Source organism: Oncorhynchus clarkii, unplaced genomic scaffold (assembly GCF_045791955.1).
Source record: "Oncorhynchus clarkii lewisi isolate Uvic-CL-2024 unplaced genomic scaffold, UVic_Ocla_1.0 unplaced_contig_14070_pilon_pilon, whole genome shotgun sequence".
NCBI classification, from domain to species: Eukaryota; Metazoa; Chordata; class Actinopteri; order Salmoniformes; family Salmonidae; genus Oncorhynchus; species Oncorhynchus clarkii.
In genome coordinates, this window is record NW_027258094.1 from 1 (window position 1) to 25,000 (window position 25,000).

The 25,000-nt window shown below is 47.9% G+C and overlaps 1 protein-coding gene across 1 annotated transcript in view; it reads right to left on the minus strand.

The window, feature by feature from the left end:
• Window positions 1–160: 160 nt before the first annotated feature.
• LOC139395359 (14-3-3 protein beta/alpha-A-like) overlaps window positions 161–25,000 on the minus strand; it is a gene marked incomplete at its 3' end in the record, with an annotated part of 25,792 nt that continues 952 nt past the window's right edge. Inside the window, 5 exon segments of the mRNA XM_071142926.1 lie at window positions 161–1,585; window positions 2,707–2,802; window positions 10,159–10,322; window positions 16,913–17,036; window positions 19,675–19,998. Coding sequence (XP_070999027.1) covers window positions 1,529–1,585; window positions 2,707–2,802; window positions 10,159–10,322; window positions 16,913–17,036; window positions 19,675–19,986 — 753 coding nt within the window. The 5' untranslated portion in view covers window positions 19,987–19,998.

Sequence of the window (25,000 nt, forward strand, 5' to 3'; positions counted from 1 at the left end):
ACAGGTAGAGGACTAGACCAGGTTCATTCCCAACCTGAACACAGGTAGAGGACTAGACCAGGTTCATTCCCAACCTGAACACAGGTAGAGGACTAGACCAGGTTCATTCCCAACCTGAACACAGGTAGAGGACTAGACCAGGTTCATTCCCAACCTGAACACAGGTAGAGGACTAGACCAGGTTCATTCCCAACCTGAACACAGGTAGAGGACTAGACCAGGTTCATTCCCAACCTGAACACAGATAGAGGACTAGACCAGGTTCATTCCCAACCTGAACACAGGTAGAGGACTAGACCAGGTTCATTCCCAACCTGAACACAGGTAGAGGACTAGACCAGGTTCATTCCCAACCTGAACACAGGTAGAGGACTAGACCAGGTTCATTCCCAACCTGAACACAGGTAGAGGACTAGACCAGGTTCATTCCCAACCTGAACACAGGTAGAGGACTAGACCAGGTTCATTCCCAACCTGAACACAGGTAGAGGACTAGACCAGGTTCATTCTCAACCTGAACACAGGTAGAGGACTAGACCAGGTTCATTCCCAACCTGAACACAGGTAGAGGACTAGACCAGGTTTATTCCCAACCTGAACACAGGTAGAGGACTAGACCAGGTTCATTCCCAACCTGAACACAGGTAGAGGACTAGACCAGGTTCATTCTCAACCTGAACACAGGTAGAGGACTAGACCAGGTTCATTCCCAACCTGAACACAGGTAGAGGACTAGACCAGGTTCATTCTCAACCTGAACACAGGTAGAGGACTAGACCAGGTTCATTCCCAACCTGAACACAGGTAGAGGACTAGACCAGGTTCATTGCATGAGTTGAGAAGTTCCCCTCCCCCGTCAACCTACATGTAACACCCTGTTGCTCCGCCCACAAATAATTATATGCTCAGTAGACAAGTCCCTCCCCCCAACATACCATAATATACGTCCCAAAACCCCTCCCACAACCAAGTCCTGGAACGAAACCCCTCCCACAACCAAGTCCTGGAAAGCAACCCCCCCACAACCAAGTCCTGGAAAGCAACCCTTCCCCCCACAACCAAGTCCTGGAAAGCAACCCCCCCCACAACCAAGTCCTGGAAAGCAACCCCCCCCCCACAACCAAGTCCTGGAAAGCAACCCCCCCCCCACAACCAAGTCCTGGAAAGCAACCCCCCCACAACCAAGTCCTGGAAAGCAACCCCCCCCACAACCAAGTCCTGGAAAGCAACCCCCCCCACAACCAAGTCCTGGAAAGCAACCCCCCCCCCACAACCAAGTCCTGGAAAGCAACCCCCCCCCCCACAACCAAGTCCTAGAAAGCAACCCCCCCCACAACCAAGTCCTGGAAAGCAACCCCCCCCACAATGATTCCCGAAAGAAGAGTAAACGCATGGAGAGACGCCATGACAGACAGAACTAAAGAGAAGCGTTGGGCAGGATGAGGTGGTCAGTCTGTCTGTCTCAGTGTTGATAGATAGAGGATGATGACAGTCAGTCAGACAGACAGACCAGGAAACAGGAACCAGGTCAGTCTCTACCCTCCTCAGCTTCCTCTCCATCTCCCTGGTTGTCTGAGGTCCACAGCTACAGAGATGAGAGAGGACAGGGATTAACAACATGTTAAAAAAGACTGTAGGTCAACATTCACATGACATGTCAGTAGAGCTGACCTCGGACTGAGTACATTCGCTCATTCTACATTCTAATCATTTAGCAGACTCTCTGATCCAGAGACGCTAACAGTAGTGAGTCATTTAGTAGACTCTCTGATCCAGAGCCACTAACAGCAGTGAGTCATTTAGCAGACTCTCTGATCCAGAGCCACTAACAGTAGTGAGTCATTTAGCAGACTCTCTGATCCAGAGCCACTAACAGTAGTGAGTCATTTAGCAGACTCTCTAATCCAGAGCCACTAACCGCAGTGAGTCATTTAGCAGACTCTCTAATCCAGAGCCACTAACCGCAGTGAGTCATTTAGCAGACTCTCTGATCCAGAGCCACTAACAGTAGTGAGTCATTTAGCAGACTCTCTAATCCAGAGCCACTAACCGCAGTGAGTCATTTAGTAGACTCTCTGATCCAGAGCCACTAACAGCAGTGAGTCATTTAGTAGACTCTCTGTTCCAGAGCCACTTACAGCAGTGAGTCATTTAGCAGACTCTCTGATCCAGAGCCACTAACAGCAGTGAGTCATTTAGCAGACTCTCTGATCCAGAGCCACTAACAGTAGTGAGTCATTTAGCAGACTCTCTAATCCAGAGCCACTAACAGCAGTGAGTCATTTAGCAGACTCTCTGATCCAGAGCCACTAACCGCAGTGAGTCATTTAGCAGACTCTCTGATCCAGAGCCACTTACAGTAGTGAGTCATTTAGCAGACTCTCTAATCCAGAGCCACTAACCGCAGTGAGTCATTTAGCAGACTCTCTGATCCAGAGCCACTTACAGCAGTGAGTCATTTAGCAGACTCTCTGATCCAGAGCCACTTACAGCAGTGAGTCATTTAGCAGACTCTCTACTGTAGTGAGCAGAGTGCATACGTTTTCATATTTGTTCCTACTGGGTAGACGGGTTACGTAGCTCCTCTACCTTTGTCTCAGGAATATGTGACCGAAACAAATGGAGTGAGAGACACCAGTGACTCTCCGACATCATAAGTCAACCCAGTGACAACAGGGAACTATGATTTCAGTACCCGACACTTACTGTCAAGTTGTCTCTCAGTAGCTGCATGATCAAGGTGCTGTCTTTGTAGGAGTCTTCACTCAGAGAATCCAGCTCTGCAATAGCGTCGTCGAAAGCCTGCAGGAGAACAGAAGTTAACAGTAAAAATAAAACAATCACAGTGTTGTTCTACATTTCATACTGGATGACTGCGTATCGTTGGGTTTGGAGCTGGAGAGAAAGGCATCTCTCACTGTTACTTGGTCACGTGACATTAAAACCTGGAAGGAGAGAGGGGGTCACGCGCTTAGCTAGAACCTTCTCACCTCGACTCTGATAGGCCCTCATGTCCCTCATGTCGTTCATCAGGTTCTCCTGTAGGTGACAGGGCGACGTGTGGACAGAACCCGGGTGCTTCACAAAGCACTATCAAATTAATTAGCCAGTCATTTTGAGAAACATTAAGAAAGTTTGGTTAATTTGACTAAAATAAAATAAATAGACCAGTTATCTACCTTTGATAAGCAGCTAGTTAACTCCCATACCAATTTCAAATGTTTCTGAACTAATATCTGACTAACTCAGAAATATGAAGTTATTTCAGAATGAAAGTTAATTATGTTAGCTAGCTATCCCCAGTTAGATAACGCTCTGTGACATTATGTTAGCTTGCTATCCACAGTTAGATCATGCTCTGTTATGTTAGCTAGCTATCCCCAGTTAGATAACGCTCTGTGACATTATGTTAGCTTGCTATCCCCAGTTAGATCATGCTCTGTTATGTTAGCTAGCTATCCCCAGTTAGATAATGCTCTGTGACATTATGTTAGCTAGCTATCCTCAGTTAGATAATGCTCTGTGACATTATGTTAGCTAGCTATCCCCAGTTAGATCATGCTCTGTGACATTATGTTAGCTAGCTATCCCCAGTTAGATAACGCTCTGTGACATTATGTTAGCTAGCTATCCCCAGTTAGATCATGCTCTGTGACATTATGTTAGCTAGCTATCCCCAGTTAGATAAGGCTCTGTGACATTATGTTAGCTAGCTATCCCCAGTTAGATCATGCTCTGTGACATTATGTTAGCTAGCTATCCCCAGTTAGATAACGCTCTGTGACATTATGTTAGCTAGCTATCCCCAGTTAGATAACGCTCTGTGACATTATGTTAGCTAGCTATCCCCAGTTAGATCATGCTCTGTGACATTATGTTCGCTAGCTATCCCCAGTTAGATAACGCTCTGTGACAGTATGTTAGCTAGCTATCCCCAGTTAGATCATGCTCTGTGACATTGTGTTAGCTAGCTATCCCCAGTTAGATAACGCTCTGTGACATTGTTAGCTAGCTATCCCCAGTTAGATAACGCTCTGTGACATTATGTTAGCTATCCCCAGTTAGATAACGCTCTGTGACATTATGTTAGCTATCCCCAGTTAGATCATGCTCTGTGACATTATGTTAGCTAGCTATCCCCAGTTAGATAACGCTCTGTGACATTATGTTAGCTAGCTATCCCCAGTTAGATCATGCTCTGTGACATTATGTTAGCTAGCTATCCCCAGTTAGATAATGCTTTGTGACATTATGTTAGCTAGCATCAATTCCAATGATTTTACGGAGCTACGGTTCATATAAGTAAATAAGTAAATAGAAAATCAATTCATTAGGCCCTAACCTATGGATTTCACATGAATGGGAATAAGGATATCAATCTGTTGGTCACAGATCCGTTCAAAAAAACATTAGGGGGCGTGGATCAGAAAACCAGTCAGTATTTGGCGTGACCAACATTTACCTCATGCAGCGAGACACATCTCCTTCACAGAGTTGATCAGGCTGTTGATTGTGGCCTGGGGAATGTTGGGTAGCCTGTCTGGTAAGTATGCAGGCCATGGAAGAACTGGGACAGGAATTGTGACCAGATCCTTGTGACATGGGGCCGTGCTTTATCATGCTGAAACGTGAGGTGATGGCGGCGGATGAATGGCACGACAATGAGGCCTCGGGATCTCGTCACGGTATCTCTGTGCATTCATTATGCTGAAACATGAGGTGATGGAGGAGGATGAATGGCACGACAATGGGCCTCAGGATCTCGTCACGGCATCTCTGTTCATTCTTTATGCTGAAACATGAGGTGATGGAGGAGGATGAATGGCACGACAATGGGGCCTCGGGATCTCATCACGGTATCTCTGTGCATTCAAATTGGCATCAATAAAAATGCCATTGTGTTCGTTGTCCGTAGTTTACGCCTGTCCATACCATAACCCCACCGCCACCATGGGACACTCTGTTTACAACGTTGACATCAGCAAACCCCTCTCAAACACAACGCCACACTGCCCGGTACAGTTAAAACCGGAATTAATCCGTGAAGAGCACACAGGGTAGCCTAGTGGTTAAAGTGTAAAGGTGCCAGGGTAGCCTAGTGGTTAGAGCGTTGGACTAGTAACTGAAAGGTTGCAAGTTCAAATCCCCGAGCTGACAAGGTACAGATCTGTCGTTCTGCCCCTGAACAGGCCGTCATTGAAAATAAGAATTTGTTCTTAACTGACTTACCTAGTTAAATAAAGGAAAACTTCTCCAGCGTACCAGTGGCCATCGAAGGTTGAGCATTTCCCCATTGAAGTCGGTTACAATGCCAAACTGCAGTCAGGTCAAGACCCTGGTGAGGACGACGAGCACACAGATGAGCTTCCCTGAGACGGTTTCTGACAGTTTGAGCAGAAATTCTTCAGTTGTGTCAACCCACGGTTTCGTCAGCTGGGTGGCTGGTCTCAGATGATCCCTGAGGTGAAGAAGCTGGATGTGGAGGTCCTGGGTTGGCGTGGTAACACGTGATCTGCGGTGAAGAAGCTGGATGTGGAGGTCCTGGGTTGGCGTGGTAACACGTGATCTGCGGTGAAGAAGCCGGATGTGGAGGTCCTGGGTTGGCGTGGTAACACGTGGTCTGCGGTGAAGAATCCGGATGTGGAGGTCCTGGGTTGGCGTGGTAACACGTGATCTGCGGTGAAGAAGCTGGAGGTGGAGGTCCTGGGTTGGCGTGGTAACACGTGATCTGCGGTTGTGAGGCCCGGTTGGACGTACAGCAAACATTTACTAAGACGACGTTGGAGGCGGCTTATGGTAGAGGAATTAACATTAAATTATGTTTTGTGACAAAACTGCAAATTTTAGAGTGGTCTTTTATTGTCCCCCAGCACAAGGTGCACCTGTGTAATGATCATGCTGTTAAATCAGCTTCTTGATATGCCACACCTGTCAGGTGGATGGATTATCTTGGTAAAGGAGAAATGCTCACTAACAGGTAGTAAACAAATTTGTGCATAAAATTTGAGATAAATAGTATTTTTGTGAGTATGGAACATTTCTGGGATCTTTTATTTCAGCTCATGAAACACGGGACCAACACTTTACCTGTTACCTGTTTATATTTTTGTCCAGTATAGATGCGCAATGGATTATGATCATTGTAGTTAATTATCACATTTTATGCGCTAAACTATGTATAATATTGGCCTGTTGGAATCTACAACTCCCTTCTCCCTCACAGATCAGGCTGGATCTGATTTATCTCTAGAGAAACTACAACTCCCTACTACATCACAGTTCAGGCTGGATCTGATTTATCTCTAGAGAAACTACAACTCCCTTCTACCTCACAGTTCAGGCTGGATCTGATTTATCTCTAGAGAAACTACAACTCCCTACTACATCACAGTTCAGGCTGGATCTGATTTATCTCTAGAGAAACTACAACTCCCTACTACCTCACAGTTCAGGCTGGATCTGATTTATCTCTAGAGAAACTACAACTCCCTACTACATCACAGTTCAGGCTGGATCTGATTTATCTCTAGAGAAACTACAACTCCCTACTACATCACAGTTCAGGCTGGATCTGATTTATCTCTAGAGAAACTACAACTCCCTACTACATCACAGTTCAGGCTGGATCTGATTTATCTCTAGAGAAACTACAACTCCCTACTACGTCACAGTTCAGGCTGGATCTGATTTATCTCTAGAGAAACTACAACTCCCTACTACATCACAGTTCAGGCTGGATCTGATTTATCTCTAGAGAAACTACAACTCCCTACTACATCACAGTTCAGGCTGGATCTGATTTATCTCTAGAGAAACTACAACTCCCTACTACATCACAGTTCAGGCTGGATCTGATTTATCTCTAGAGAAACTACAACTCCCTACTACATCACAGTTCAGGCTGGATCTGATTTATCTCTGGAGAAACTACAACTCCCTACTACCTCACAGTTCAGGCTGGATCTGATTTATCTCTAGAGAAACTACAACTCCCTACTACCTCACAGTTCAGGCTGGATCTGATTTATCTCTAGAGAAACTACAACTCCCTACTACATCACAGTTCAGGCTGGATCTGATTTATCTCTAGAGAAACTACAACTCCCTACTACATCACAGTTCAGGCTGGATCTGATTTATCTCTAGAGAAACTACAACTCCCTACTTCAATGGGGCATTGAGCTCATATATAAAATGTAAAAAATGTTTAAATATAAATGAAATGTTGGTTAATCGCTCAGCACTACCAACCAAATCGCGCCCTGGGTATTCAGCCAATCAGCGGGCGCAGCAGGTGTAGACTTTACCGTGAAATGCTGACTGACAATAATGAGACTATATACACAAGGAGTACCAGTATAAAAGGCCATAGAGCAGTGACCCCATGTATAAAGACCCTAGAGCAGTGACCCCAGTGACCCCATGTATAAAGACCCTAGAGCAGTGACCCCAGTAACCCCATGTATACAGACCCTAGAGCAGTGACCCCATGTATAAAGACCCTAGAGCAGTGATCCCAGTGACCCCATGTATACAGACCCTAGAGCAGTGACCCCATGTATAAAGACCCTAGAGCAGTGACCCCATGTATAAAGACCCTAGAGCAGTGACCCCAGTGACCCCATGTATAAAGACCCTAGAGCAGTGATCCCAGTGACCCCATGTATACAGACCCTAGAGCAGTGACCCCCTGTATAAAGGCCCTAGAGCAGTGAGCCCATGTATACAGACCCTAGAGCAGTGACCCCAGTGACCCCATGTATAAAGACCCTAGAGCAGTGACCCCATGTATAAAGACCCTAGAGCAGTGACCCCAGTGACCCCATGTATAAAGACCCTAGAGCAGTGACCCCATGTATAAAGACCCTAGAGCAGTGACCCCAGTGACCCCATGTATAAAGGCCCTAGAGCAGTGACCCCATGTATTAAGACCCTAGAGCAGTGACCCCATGTATACAGACACTAGAGCAGTGACCCCAGTGACCCCATGTATAAAGACCCTAGAGCAGTGACCCCATGTATAAAGACCCTAGAGCAGTGACCCCAGGTATAAAGACCCTAGAGCAGTGATCCCAGTGACCCCATGTATACAGACCCTAGAGCAGTGACCCCAGTGACCCCATGTATACAGACCCTAGAGCAGTGACCCCAGTGACCCCATGTATACAGACCCTAGAGCAGTGACCTCATGTATAAAGACCCTAGAGCAGTGACCCCATGTATAAAGACCCTAGAGCAGTGACCCCAGTGACCCCATGTATAAAGACCCTAGAGCAGTGACCCCATGTATAAAGACCCTAGAGCAGTGACCCCAGTGACCCCATGTATAAAGGCCCTAGAGCAGTGACCCCAGTGACCCCATGTATAAAGACCCTAGAGCAGTGACCCCATGTATAAAGACCCTAGAGCAGTGACCCCAGTGACCCCATGTATACAGACCCTAGAGCAGTGACCCCATGTATACAGACCCTAGAGCAGTGACCCCAGTGACCCCATGTATAAAGACCCTAGAGCAGTGACCCCAGTGACCCCGTGTATAAAGGCCCTACAGCAGTGACCCCATGTATACAGACCCTAGTGCAGTGACCCCAGTGACCTCATGTATAAAGACCCTAGTGCAGTGACCCCAGTGACCTCATGTATAAAGACCCTAGAGCAGTGACCCCAGTGACCTCATGTATAAAGACCCTAGTGCAGTGACCCCAGTGACCTCATGTATAAAGGCCCTACAGCAGTGACCCAATGTATACAGACCCTAGAGCAGTGACCCCATGTATACAGACCCTAGAGCAGTGACCCCATGTATAAAGACCCTAGAGCAGTGACCCAATGTATACAGACCCTAGATCAGTGACCCCATGTATACAGACCCTAGAGCAGTGACCCCATGTATAAAGACCCTAGAGCAGTGACCCCATGTATAAAGACCCTAGAGCAGTGACCCCAGTGACCCCATGTATAAAGACCCTAGATCAGTGACCCCAGTGACCCCATGTATAAAGACCCTAGAGCAGTGACCCCAGTGACCCCATGTATAAAGACCCTAGAGCAGTGACCCCAGTGACCCCATGTATAAAGACCATAGAGCAGTGACCCCATGTATAAAGACCCTAGAGCAGTGACCCCAGTGACCCCATGTATAAAGACCCTAGAGCAGTGACCCCAGTGACCCCATGTATAAAGACCCTAGAGCAGTGACCCCAGTGACCCCATGTATAAAGACCATAGAGCAGTGACCCCATGTATAAAGACCCTAGTGCAGTGACCCCAGTGACCCCATGTATAAAGACCATAGAGCAGTGACCCCATGTATACAGACCCTAGAGCAGTGACCCCATGTATACAGGCCCTAGAGCAGTGACCCCATGTATAAAGACCCTAGAGCAGTGACCCCAGTGACCCCATGTATACAGACCCTAGAGCAGTGACCCCAGTGACCCCTGTATATAAAGGCCCTAGAGCAGTGACCCCAGTGACCCCATGTATAAAGACCCTAGATCAGTGACCCCCTGTATAAAGGCCCTAGATCAGTGACCCCAGTGACCCCATGTATAATGACCCTAGAGCAGTGACCCCAGTGACCCCATGTATACAGACCCTAGAGCAGTGACCCCATGTATAAAGACCCTACAGCAGTGACCCCATGTATAAAGACCCTAGATCAGTGACCCCAGTGACCCCCTGTATAAAGACCCTAGATCAGTGACCCCAGTGACCCCTGTATAAAGACCTTAGATCAGTGACCCCAGTGACCCCATGTATAAAGACTCTAGATCAGTGACCCCAGTGACCCCATGTATAAAGACCCTAGATCAGTGACCCCAGTGACCCCCTGTATAAAGACCCTAGATCAGTGGCCCCAGTGACCCCATGTATAAAGACCCTAGAGCAGTGACCCCAGTAACCCCATGTATACAGACCCTAGAGCAGTGACCCCATGTATAAAGGCCCTAGAGCAGTGACCCCAGTGACCCCATGTATGACCCCACCTACATGTCACTTCAGTCCCAAACCAATCTTTGTTTTCTTCTCTTCTAACTCAGGCACCGACAACCCTTTGAAAACAACCCGCGACCCACCAGTCGAGACTCTCTGCCCTATCAGGACTGTCAACCTCATCATCAAGCGGCCATCTTGGACGGGCTCATAACCACATACCGTCTTGGCCAGTTTGCAGGCCTGCTCGGGGGAGTTGAGGATCTCGTAGTAGAAGACAGAGAAGTTGAGAGCCAGGCCCAGACGAATCGGGTGGGTGGGTTGCATGTCCTTCTTGCTGATCTCAAACGCGTCCTTATAGGCCTCCTGGGAGTTACCGATGATGGCTGGAGAGGAGAGAGGAAGATTAGAAATATACTACTTTAAATACATACATCTCTTTAAGGGGATAACTTTTATTTCAGACAGTGTTCCGTCTTTAAGATTAGAAATTATAACCCCCCCCCCCCCCCCCCACAAAAAAATACAACTTGAAAAACTAAAGAGCAAGAAAATCCTGGCATGTTGTGGGCTGGAGGGAACGTCTGTAGTCAGTGAGTGAAAGAGATAACGTTATCACAATGGTTGTCGTGGTAAAGGTGGGCGGGACCGTGGGCCTACGAGGAGCATTAAGTTAAGGTAAGGTCTACTTCCTGTGCCAGTTCCAGAGAGGTGGAGTCTAGACGAAGTCTTCCACTGTGCAGCTCAACACAACAGACTGACACGAAGAGGAACCGAGCCCTGCACACATTCTCGCTCTGATTAGCATCTACTGGTCTCCCTCACAGCTTCCTGCAGTCACTAGAACCAGCCTCGCTCACAGCTTCCTGTAGTCACTAGAACCAGCCTCCCTCACAGCTTCCTGTAGTCACTACAACCAGCCTCCCTCACAGCTTCCTGTAGTCACTAGAACCAGTCTCCCTCACAGCTTCCTGCAGTCACTAGAACCAGTCTCCCTCACAGCTTCCTGCAGTCACTAGAACCAGCCTCCCTAACGGCTTCCTTCAGTCAATAGAACCAGCCTCTACTGGCTTCCCTCACAGCTTCCTTCAGTCACTAGAACCAGCCTCCCTTACGGTTTCCTTCAGTCACTAGAACCAGCCTCCCTTACGGTTTCCTTCAGTCACTAGAACCAGCCTCTACTGGCCTCCCTCACAGCTTCCTGTAGTCACTAGAACCAGCCTCCCTCACAGCTTCCTGTAGTCACTACAACCAGCCTCCATCACAGCTTCCTGTAGTCACTACAACCAGCCTCTCTCACAGCTTCCTGCTGTCACTAGAACCAGCCTCCCTCACAGCTTCCTGTAGTCACTACAACCAGCCTCCCTCACAGCTTCCTGCAGTCACTAGAACCAGCCTTTACTGGGCTCCCTCACGGTTTCCTTCAGTCACTAGAACCAGCCTCTACTGGCTTCCCTCAGCCACTAGAACCATCCTCCCTCACAGCTTCCTGTAGGTACTAGAACCAGCCTCCCTCACAGCTTCCTGTAGTCACTAGAACCAGCCTCCCTCACAGCTTCCTGAAGTCACTAGAACCAGCCTCCATCACAGCTTCCTGTAGTCACTAGAACCAGCCTCCCTCACAGCTTCCTGTAGTCACTAGAACCAGCCTCCCTCACAGCTTCCTGTAGTCACTAGAACCAGCCTCCCTCACAGCTTCCTGCAGTCACTAGAACCAGCCTCCCTCACAGCTTCCTTCAGCCACTAGAACCAGCCTCCCTCACAGCTTCCTTCAGCCACTAGAACCAGCCTCTACTGGCCTCCCTCACATCTTCCTGCAGTCACTAGAACCAGCCTCCCTCACAACTTCCTTCAGTCACTAGAACCAGCATCTACTGGTCTCCCTCACATCTTCCTGCAGTCACTAGAACCAGCCTCCCTCACGGCTTCCTGCAGTCACTAAAACCAGCCTCCCTTACGGTTTCCTTCAGTCACTAGAACCAGCATCTACTGGCTTCCCTCAGCCACTAGAACCAGCCTCCCTCACAGCTTCCTGTAGTCACTAGAACCAGCCTCCCTCACAGCTTCCCGCAGTCACTAGAACCAGCCTCTACTGGCCTCCCTCAGCCACTAGAACCAGCCTCCCTCACAGCTTCCTGTAGTCACTAGAACCAGCCTCCCTCACAGCTTCCTGCAGTCACTAGAACCAGCCTCCCTCACAGCTTCCTGCAGTCACTAGAACCAGCCTCCCTCACAGCTTCCTGAAGTCACTACAACCAGCCTCCCTCACAGCTTCCTGCAGTCACTAGAACCAGCCTCTACTGGGCTCCCTCACGGTTTCCTTCAGTCACTAGAACCAGCCTCTACTGGCTTCCCTCAGCCACTAGAACCAGCCTCCCTCACAGCTTCATGTAGTCACTAGAACCAGCCTCCCTCACACCTAACCCTAATGACCCCGCTATGACTCCTATGAACACACCTAACCCTAATGACCCCGCTATGACTCCTATGAACACACCTAACCCTAATGACCCCACTATGACTCCTATGAACACACCTAACCCTAATGACCCCGCTATGACTCCTATGAACACACCCAACCCTAATGACCCCGCTATGACTCCTATGAACAACACACCTAACCCTAATGACCCCGCTATGACTCCTATGAACAACACACCTAACCCTAATGACCCCGCTATGACTCCTATGAACAACACACCTAACCCTAATGACCCCTATTAATAACACACCTAACCCTAATGACCCCGCTATGACTCCTATGAACACACCTAACCCTAATGACCCCGATATGACTCCTATGAACACACCTAACCCTAATGACCCCGCTATGACCCCTATGAACACACACAACCCTAATGACCCCGCTATGAGCACACCTAACCCTAATGACCCCGCTATGACTCCTATGAACACACCTAACCCTAATGACCATGCTATGACTCCTATGAACACACCTAACCCTAATGACCCCGCTATGACTCCTATGAACACACCTAACCCTAATGACCCCGATATGACTCCTATGAACACACATAACCCTAATGACCCCGCTATGAACACACCTAACCCTAATGACCCCGCTATGACTCCTATGAACACACCTAACCCTAATGACCATGCTATGACTCCTATGAACACACCTAACCCTAATGACCCTGCTATGACTCCTATGAACACACCTAACCCTAACGACCCCGCTATGACTCCTATGAACACACCTAACCCTAATGACCCCGCTATGACCCCTATGAACACACCTAACCCTAATGACCCCGCTATGACCCCTATGAACACACCTAACCCTAATGACCCCGCTATGAACACACCTAACCCTAATGACCCCGCTATGACTCCTATGAACACACCTAACCCTAATGACCCCGCTATGACTCCTATGAACACACCTAACCCTAATGACCCCACTATGACTTCTATGAACACACCTAACCCTAATGACCCCGCTATGACTCCTATGAACACACCTAACCCTAATGACCCTGCTATGACTCCTCTGAACACACCTAACCCTAACGACCCCGCTATGACTCCTATGAACACACCTAACCCTAATGACCCCGCTATGACTCCTATGAACACACCTAACCCTAATGACCCCGCTATGACCCCTATGAACACACCTAACCCTAATGACCCCGCTATGAACACACCTAACCCTAATGACCCCGCTATGACTCCTATGAACACACCTAACCCTAATGACCCCGCTATGACTCCTATGAACACACCTAACCCTAATGACCCCGCTATGACTCCTATGAACACACCTAACCCTAATAACCCCGCTGTGACTCCTATGAACACACCTAACCCTAATGACCCCACTATGACTTCTATGAACACACCTAACCCGAATGACCCCGCTATGACTCCTATGAACACACCCAACCCTAATGACCCCGCTATGACTCCTATGAACAACACACCTAACCCTAATGACCCCGCTATGACTCCTATGAACAACACACCTAACCCTAATGACCCCGCTATGACTCCTATGAACACACCTAACCCTAATGACCCCGCTATGACCCCTATGAACACACATAACCCTAATGACCCCGCTATGAACACACCTAACCCTAATGACCCCGCTATGACTCCTATGAACACACCTAACCCTAATGACCATGCTATGACTCCTATGAACACACCTAACCCTAATGACCCTGCTACGACTCCTATGAACACACCTAACCCTAACGACCCCGCTATGACTCCTATGAACACACCTAACCCTAATGACCCCGCTATGACCCCTATGAACACACCTAACCCTAATGACCCCGCTATGAACACACCTAACCCTAATGACCCCGCTATGAACACACCTAACCCTAATGACCCCGCTATGACTCCTATGAACACACCTAACCCTAATGACCCCGCTATGACTCCTATGAACACACCTAACCCTAATGACCCCACTATGACTTCTATGAACACACCTAACCCTAATGACCCCGCTATGACTCCTATGAACACACCTAACCCTAATGACCCTGCTATGACTCCTATGAACACACCTAACCCTAACGACCCCGCTATGACTCCTATGAACACACCTAACCCTAATGACCCCGCTATGACTCCTATGAACACACCTAACCCTAATGACCCCGCTATGACCCCTATGAACACACCTAACCCTAATGACCCCGCTATGAACACACCTAACCCTAATGACCCCGCTATGACTCCTATGAACACACCTAACCCTAATGACCCCGCTATGACTCCTATGAACACACCTAACCCTAATGACCCCGCTATGACTCCTATGAACACACCTAACCCTAATAACCCCGCTGTGACTCCTATGAACACACCTAACCCTAATGACCCCACTATGACTTCTATGAACACACCTAACCCTAATGACCCCGCTATGACTCCTATGAACACACCCAACCCTAATGACCCCGCTATGACTCCTATGAACAACACACCTAACCCTAATGACCCCGCTATGACTCCTATGAACAACACACCTAACCCTAATGACCCCGCTATGACTCCTATGAACACACCTAACCCTAATGACCCCGCTATGACCCCTATGAACACACCTAACCCTAATGACCCCGCTATGAACACACCTAACCCTAATGACCCCGCTATGACTCCTATGAACACACCTAACCCTAATGACCCCGCTATGACTCCTATGAACACACCTAACCCTAATGACCCCACTATGACTCCTATGAACACACCTAACCCTAATGACCCCGCTATGACCCCTATGAACACACCTAACCCTAATGACCCCGCTATGAACACACCTAACCCTAATGACCCCGCTATGACTCCTATGAACACACCTAACCCTAATGACCCCGCTATGACTCCTATGAACACACCTAACCCTAATGACCCCACTATGACTTCTATGAACACACCTAACCCTAATGACCCCGCTATGACTCCTATGAACACACCTAACCCTAATGACCCTGCTATGACTCCTATGAACACACCTAACCCTAACGACCCCGCTATGACTCCTATGAACACACCTAACCCTAATGACCCCGCTATGACTCCTATGAACACACCTAACCCTAATGACCCCGCTATGACCCCTATGAACACACCTAACCCTAATGACCCCGCTATGAACACACCTAACCCTAATGACCCCGCTATGACTCCTATGAACACACCTAACCCTAATAACCCCGCTGTGACTCCTATGAACACACCTAACCCTAATGACCCCACTATGACTTCTATGAACACACCTAACCCTAATGACCCCGCTATGACTCCTATGAACACACCCAACCCTAATGACCCCGCTATGACTCCTATGAACAACACACCTAACCCTAATGACCCCGCTATGACTCCTATGAACAACACACCTAACCCTAATGACCCCGCTATGACTCCTATGAACACACCTAACCCTAATGACCCCGCTATGACCCCTATGAACACACCTAACCCTAATGACCCCGCTATGAACACACCTAACCCTAATGACCCCGCTATGACTCCTATGAACACACCTAACCCTAATGACCCCGCTATGACTCCTATGAACACACCTAACCCTAATGACCCCGCTATGACTCCTATGAATAACACTAGGATTATGTAGGACACACCCTTATGTTTCAGAGGGTCCAATGAGGTCAGTTTCCTGGGCGTGGCATCACCACGGAGTAAGGATTATAGAAGACCTAAAGCCCTGGATCAACCAGAGGGCCACAGCTCTACTGCTGCAACACAAAGTAAACAGGCCACACCCTTCTCTTCCCCTCTCTTTCTCTCTCCTAGTGGCCCTCCGAGCCAGCCGTTTACCGGGCCTCCGAGCCAGCCGTTACCGGGCCTCCTAGGAGGCCCTGAAATTAACTATTTAATTACCATTGCCAACGACAAGGAGGAACACAGAACGGCAACTCCTCTATTTAAAAAAGGGGACAATGATGCGATCAGCTGTCCATAAAGACACCTAATAAATAAATGCATTGACATTAATTTGCAGTGTGTTTAAGCTGGTTTGTGTTTCTTTCCCAGATATGAAGGATTCTGTTTCGACGGCGTGATGACGACTCAATGATTGTTATTTTCTAGACAGAAGATACAAAAAAAATTGTTGTTTCACTTCATTTAATTCAATTCAACCCCAGACATCCTTCAGGACTGAAACACTGTCTAAAATACTGTCACCCTGATTCGTAAAAGACTGTCACATCCCCCCCAAAATAAAAGAAGTAGACGGCCCATTACGTCACAAAAGGTTGATATCAAACCTGTCTACCTCCAGAGGTGTGTATCACACACCTGTCTTCCTGTTCCCCAACACAGACACACACCTGTCTTCCTGTTCCCCAACACAGACACACACCTGTCTTCCTGTTCCCCAACACAGACACACACCTGTCTTCCTGTTCCCCAACACAGACACCTGATTGGCTAGCACAAAGGGACTTATCACGGGGCTTACCGGCTTTCTCCTCTCCAACCGCCACCTCGGCTAAGTAGCGGTAGTAATCTCCTTTCATTTTCAAATAGAACACTTTGCTCTCGGCCGGAGTAGCATTGGGGATGAGGAACTGATTCAGAAGACCCTGTAGAGAGAGACAGACGGTAGACAAGTTTTTGTTAGAAATATGCAAATCAAACACCCAGCCACCACACTCAGTTATTTACATGTGAATTGTTGGCTCTAGTCTACAGGACCGTCATTTGCAGCTCTGCAAAAGGTATCACCTAACATTGTATAGGCAGGTCTAGACCCCCCAGCACCAGTTTCTCTGGAAATCACATCTAGCCGTGTGATGTAGTAGTAGGGAGTTGTAGTTTCCAGCCGTGTGATGTAGTAGTAGGGAGTTGTAGATCCCAGCCGTGTGATGTAGTAGTAGGGAGTTGTAGTTTCCAGCCGTGTGATGTAGTAGTAGGGAGTTGTAGTTTCCAGCCGTGTGATGTAGTAGTAGGGAGTTGTAGTTTCCAGCCGTGTGATGTAGTAGTAGGGAGTTGTAGTTTCCAGCCGTGTGATGTAGTAGTAAGGGAGTTGTAGTTTCCAGCCGTGTGATGTAGTAGTAGGGAGTTGTAGATCCCAGCCGTGTGATGTAGTAGTAAGGGAGTTGTAGTTTCCAGCCGTGTGATGTAGTAGTAGGGAGTTGTAGTTTCCAGCCGTGTGATGTAGTAGTAGGGAGTTGTAGTTTCCAGCCGTGTGATGTAGTAGTAGGGAGTTGTAGTTTCCAGCCGAGTGATGTAGTAGTAGGGAGCTGTAGTTTCCAGCCGTGTGATGTAGTAGTAGGGAGTTGTAGTTTCCAGCCGTGTGATGTAGTAGTAGGGAGTTGTAGTTTCCAGCCGTGTGATGTAGTAGTAGGGAGTTGTAGTTTCTAGCCGTGTGATGTAGTAGTGAGTTGTAGTTTCCAGCTGTGTGATGTAGTAAGGGAGTTGTAGTTTCCAGCTGTGTGATGTAGTAGTAGGGAGTTGTAGTTTCCAGCCGTGTGATGTAGTAGTAGGGAGTTGTAGATCCCAGCCGTGTGATGTAGTAGTAGGGAGTTGTAGTTTCCAGCCGTGTGATGTAGTAGTAGGGAGTTGTAGTTTCCAGCCGTGTGATGTAGTAGTAGGGAGTTGTAGTTTCCAGCCGTGTGATGTAGTAGTAGGGAGTTGTAGTTTCCAGCCGTGTGATGTAGTAGTAAGGGAGTTGTAGTTTCCAGCCGTGTGATGTAGTAGTAGGGAGTTGTAGTTTCCAGCCGAGTGATGTAGTAGTAGGGAGCTGTAGTTTCCAGCCGTGTGATGTAGTAGTAGGGAGTTGTAGTTTCCAGCCGTGTGATGTAGTAGTAGGGAGTTGTAGTTTCTAGCCGTGTGATGTAGTAGTGAGTTGTAGTTTCCAGCTGTGTGATGTAGTAAGGGAGTTGTAGTTTCCAGCTGTGTGATGTAGTAGGGAGTTGTAGTTTCCAACAGGCCAATATTCTACATACAGTGCATTCGGAAAGTATTCAGACCCCTCGACTTTGTCCACGTTGTTACGTTACAGCCTTATTCTAAAATGGATTTTTTTTAAATGCATCAATCTATATACAATACTCCAAAACGACAAAGCAAAAACAGGTTTAGAGATTTATGAAAACTTAAAATTAAACCGTAAATGTTACAATAACATAAGTATTCAGACCCTTAACTCAGTACTGCCCTGAACCACCCGACTCCTCTAGAACACGGTTCCTGGGTAATGCCCTGAACCACCCGACTCCTCTAGAACACGGTTCCTGGGTAATGCCCTGAACCACCGACTCCTCTAGAACACGGTTCTTGGGTAATGCCCTGAACCACCCGACTCCACTAGAACCACATGACTGACTCATCTAGAACGTGGATCCCCGAACTCTGTCCTTGGGGCCCACCCTGGGTGAGAGAGAGAGAGAGACATCCCCTGGGTGAGAGAGAGAGAGAGACATCCCCTGGGTGAGAGAGAGAGAGAGACATCCCCTGGGTGAGAGAGAGAGAGAGACATCCCCTGGGTGAGAGAGAGAGAGAGACATCCCCTGGGTGAGAGAGAGAGAGAGACATCCCCTGGGTGAGAGAGAGAGAGAGACATCCCCTGGGTGAGAGAGAGAGAGACATCCCCTGGGTGAGAGAGAGAGAGAGACATCCCCTGGGTGAGAGAGAGAGAGAGACATCCCCTGGGTGAGAGAGAGAGAGAGACATCCCCTGGGTGAGAGAGAGAGAGAGAGACATCCCCTGGGTGAGAGAGAGAGAGAGACATCCCCTGGGTGAGAGAGAGAGAGAGACATCCCCTGGGTGAGAGAGAGAGAGAGACATCCCCTGGGTGAGAGAGAGAGAGAGACATCCCCTGGGTGAGAGAGAGAGAGAGACATCCCCTGGGACCGACAGGTGAGAAATGGCCTAACGAGCTGAACGAGGCCCTGCGAACTGGCTAACAGCTAATTACACTGAGCTGATTACTGTCAGACCAGGGCTAGAACCAGGCAGGCAGGAAAACCTCAATCATTTCAAGAGGGAGGGAGGGACAAGGTTTGGGTGAGAGCCCCAGTCGTAGCACCTCTCGTCAATAAATTGACATAGCAAACTGGTTGACGGAAAATAAATGATATGGCATTTTGAAGGTTGAAAACTCACTGTGGGTCAAAGCCACCGAGAGAGAGAGAGCAGCTCCCCTGGGTGAGAGAGAGAGAGAGCACCTCCCCTGGGTGTGAGAGAGAGAGAGCACCTCCCCTTCCCCAGTCGTCTTACCAGCACATCGTTACAGATCTCCTTCAGTTCCTTCTCTATCTTCTCCCTGTACTCCTTGGCCATGGCCTGCTTCTTCTCGCTGCCCTCAGTCTTCTGCTCGATGCTGGACACCACCCTCCAGGAGGAACGCCGAGCGCCCACCACGTTCTTATAGGCCACAGAGAGGAGGTTCCGCTCCTCGTTGGACAACTGGGTGCCTTCCTCCGTCACAGCCTTCATGGAGGCCGCCATGTCGTCGTAGCGCTCGGCCTGCTCCGCCAGCTTGGCCTTCTGGACCAGCTCCTTCTGAACCACCTCGCTCTTGTCAACCATGGCTACTCAGGACTGAGGACAGAGAAGAAGAAACATGGCTGCCATGGTTACTGGGGACCGAGGAGAGAGAGAAGGGACTGAGGAGAGAGAAGAAGGGACTGAGGAGAGAGAAGAAGGGACTGAGGAGAGAGAAGAAGGGACTGAGGAGAGAGAAGAAGGGACCGAGGAGAGAGAGAAGGGACCGAGGAGAGAGAGAAGGGACCGAGGAGAGAGAGAAGGGACGGAGGAGAGAGAGAAGGGACTGAGAAGAGAGAAGAAGAAACATGTCAACCATGGTTACTAGGGACTGAGGAGAGAAGAAGAAACATGTCAACCATGGTTACCAGGGACTGAGGAGAGAAGAAGAAACATGTCAACCATGGTTACTAGGGACTGAGGAGAGAGAAGAAGAAACATGTCAACCATGGTTACTAGGGACTGAGGAGAGAGAAGAAGAAACATGTCAACCATGGTTACTAGGGACTGAGGAGAGAGAAGAAGAAACATGTCAACCATGGTTACTAGGGACTGAGGAGAGAGAAGAAGAAACATGTCAACCATGGTTACTAGGGACTGAGGAGAGAGAAGAAGAAACATGTCAACCATGGTTACTAGGGACTGAGGAGAGAGAAGAAGAAACATGTCAACCATGGTTACTAGGGACTGAGGAGAGAGAAGAAGAAACATGTCAACCATGGTTACTAGGGACTGAGGAGAGAGAAGAAGAAACATGTCAACCATGGTTACTAGGGACTGAGGAGAGAGAAGAAGAAACATGTCAACCATGGTTACTAGGGACTGAGGAGAGAGAGAAGGGACTGAGGAGAGAGAAGAAGAAACATGTCAACCATGGTTACTAGGGACTGAGGAGAGAGAAGAAGAAACATATCAACCATGGTTACTAGGGACTGAGGAGAGAGAAGAAACATATCAACCATGGTTACTAGGGACTGAGGAGAGAGAAGAAACATATCAACCATGGTTACTAGGGACTGAGGAGAGAGAAGAAACATGTCAACCATGGTTACTAGGGACTGAGGAGAGAGAAGAAGAAACATATCAACCATGGTTACTAGGGACTGAGGAGAGAGAAGAAGAAACATGTCAACCATGGTTACTAGGGACTGAGGAGAGAGAAGAAGAAACATGTCAACCATGGTTACTAGGGACTGAGGAGAGAGAAGAAGAAACATGTCAACCATGGTTACTAGGGACTGAGGAGAGAGAAGAAGAAACATGTCAACCATGGTTACTAGGGACTGAGGAGAGAGAAGAAGAAACATGTCAACCATGGTTACTATGGACTGAGGAGAGAGAAGAAACATATCAACCATGGTTACTAGGGACTGAGGAGAGAGAAGAAGAAACATGTCAACCATGGTTACTAGGGACTGAGGAGAGAGAAGAAGAAACATGTCAACCATGGTTACTAGGGACTGAGAGAGAGAGAAGGGACTGAGGAGAGAGAGAAGAAACATGTCAACCATGGTTACTAGGGACTGAGGAGAGAGAGAAGGGACTGAGGAGAGAGAGAAGAAACATGTCAACCATGGTTACTAGGGACTGAGGAGAGAGAGAAGAAACATATCAACCATGGTTACTAGGGACTGAGGAGAGAGAGAAGAAACATATCAACCATGGTTACTAGGGACTGAGGAGAGAGAGAAGGGACTGAGGAGAGAGAAGAAGAAACATGGCTGCCATGGTTACTGGGGACGGAGGAGAGAGAGAAGGGACTGAGAAGAGAGAAGAAGAAACATGTCAACCATGGTTACTAGGGACTGAGGAGAGAGAAGAATAAATATCAACCATGGTTACTAGGGACTGAGGAGAGAGAAGAAACATATCAACCATGGTTACCAGGGACAGAGGAGAGAGAAGAAACATGTCAACCATGGTTACTAGGGACTGAGGAGAGAGAGAAGAAACATATCAACCATGGTTACTAGGGACTGAGGAGAGAGAAGAAACATGTCAACCATGGTTACTAGGGACTGAGGAGAGAGAAGAAGAAACATATCAACCATGGTTACTAGGGACTGAGGAGAGAGAAGAAGAAACATATCAACCATGGTTACTAGGGACTGAGGAGAGAGAAGAAGAAACATGTCAACCATGGTTACTAGGGACTGAGGAGAGAGAAGAAGAAACATGTCAACCATGGTTACTAGGGACTGAGAGAGAGAGAAGGGACTGAGGAGAGAGAGAAGAAACATGTCAACCATGGTTACTAGGGACTGAGGAGAGAGAGAAGGGACTGAGGAGAGAGAGAAGAAACATGTCAACCATGGTTACTAGGGACTGAGGAGAGAGAGAAGGGACTGAGGAGAGAGAGAAGAAACATGTCAACCATGGTTACTAGGGACTGAGGAGAGAGAGAAGAAACATATCAACCATGGTTACTAGGGACTGAGGAGAGAGAGAAGGGACTGAGGAGAGAGAAGAAGAAACATGGCTGCCATGGTTACTGGGGACGGAGGAGAGAGAGAAGGGACTGAGAAGAGAGAAGAAGAAACATGTCAACCATGGTTACTAGGGACTGAGGAGAGAGAAGAATAAATATCAACCATGGTTACTAGGGACTGAGGAGAGAGAAGAAACATATCAACCATGGTTACCAGGGACAGAGGAGAGAGAAGAAACATGTCAACCATGGTTACTAGGGACTGAGGAGAGAGAGAAGAAACATATCAACCATGGTTACTAGGGACTGAGGAGAGAGAAGAAACAGGTCAACCATGGTTACTAGGGACTGAGGAGAGAGAAGAAGAAACATATCAACCATGGTTACTAGGGACTGAGGAGAGAGAAGAAGAAACATATCAACCATGGTTACTAGGGACTGAGGAGAGAGAAGAAGAAACATGTCAACCATGGTTACTAGGGACTGAGGAGAGAGAAGAAGAAACATATCAACCATGGTTACTAGGGACTGAGGAGAGAGAAGAAGAAACATCAACCATGGTTACTAGGGACTGAGGAGAGAGAAGAAGAAACATATCAACCATGGTTACTAGGGACTTAGGAGAGAGAGAAGAAACATATCAACCATGGTTACTAGGGACTGAGGAGAGAGAAGAATAAATATCAACCATGGTTACTAGGGACTGAGGAGAGAGAGAAGAAACATATCAACCATGGTTACTAGGGACTGAGGAGAGAGAGAAGAAACATATCAACCATGGTTACTAGGGACTGAGAGTGAGAGAAGGGACTGAGGAGAGAGAGAAGAAACATGTCAACCATGGTTACTAGGGACTGAGGAGAGAGAGAAGGGACTGAGGAGAGAGAGAAGAAACATGTCAACCATGGTTACTAGGGACTGAGGAGAGAGAGAAGAAACATATCAACCATGGTTACTAGGGACTGAGAGAGAGAGAAGGGACTGAGGAGAGAGAGAAGAAACATGTCAACCATGGTTACTAGGGACTGAGGAGAGAGAGAAGGGACTGAGGAGAGAGAGAAGAAACATGTCAACCATGGTTACTAGGGACTGAGGAGAGAGAGAAGAAACATATCAACCATGGTTACTAGGGACTGAGGAGAGAGAGAAGGGACTGAGGAGAGAGAAGAAGAAACATGGCTGCCATGGTTACTAGGGACTGAGGAGAGAGAAGAAACATGTCAACCATGGTTACTATGGACTGAGGAGAGAGAAGAAACATATCAACCATGGTTACTAGGGACTGAGGAGAGAGAAGAATAAATATCAACCATGGTTACTAGGGACTGAGGAGGGAGAAGAAGAAAAGTAGCCATGGTTACTAAGGACTGAGGAGAGAGAAGAAGAAACATTTCAACACCATGGTTACCAGGGACAGAGGAGAGAGAAGAAACATGTCAACCATGGTTACCAGGGACTGAGGAGAGAAGAAGAAACATGTCAATCATGGTTACTAGGGACTGAGGAGGGAGAAGAAGAAAAGTAGCCATGGTTACTAAGGACTGAGGGAGAGAAGAAGAAACATATCAACCATGGTTACCAGGGACTGAGGAGAGAAGAAGAAACATGTCAACCATGGTTACTAGGGACCGAGGAGAGAAGAAGAAACATGTCAACCATGATTACTAGGGACTGAGGAGAGAAATGTTGGCATGGCATGTGTCTGGAATGGCTGATACAATACAGGAGAGAAATGTTGGCATGTGGTACAGGGTCAAGCTGCAGTGGAGCGCCCCTGGACGGAGAGCAAGTTAGGTGTCCTACTCAAGGGCACACCGGTAAGGGATTGTTGTTACAATCTGAACCCAGAAGCCCTGCAGTTACCAGATCCATTCCCAGCGCACGACCCGGGATTCAAATCGACAACTGCCCACAACAACACGGAACAAAGTCCAGGAAATCTAACCTATAGCTAGCACCAAAGCAAAGTAACAACTCATAAACTCAGGGTAATTCCTGATAAATAAAAAAAAACAAGCACCAGAAAAAGTTTAAATATCACTAAACGTAGCCGTTTGTTCCTCATGTTTTCTAGAAACGAAAGTGAGTTGCGGTTGTGATCCACAATGTAACAAATGCAAAGCATAACCCAGGACCGACCAAAACAGACAGCAGTGAGAATAGTTCTACACCGAATCAATAACCGACATCTGCTGGTACCATGCAGAATGGCCCACGGGTCTACAGACAACACTGATGCACCACGCTCAATCAATCCCATATTTTCCATTCCGTAATATATACATACACATGTAGACTAGCCTGGTACTGTGGCTTGGGGGTCATGTGAGACGTGCACTGTGGATTTCCGCTAACACAGCCTTTGCGCTGGAAACATTATCCAGGTTAAGACATGATATGGATGGTATGTACGACACAGCAGTGAAAGCACACTAGCCTGGTTCCTACCGTGTAAAGAAAAACGCGGATGTGCATTCACGCCCTGCCATGCCACACCCATGTTGTACCTGTTGTAAATGATTAGCACAGAATGGCAAGCATTTACACACACAGATGGCGATGGACATACTGTACAATTCATGTACTGTTAGTTAGCTACATTGAATGTCCAACGGATGTAAAAGTTAAGAT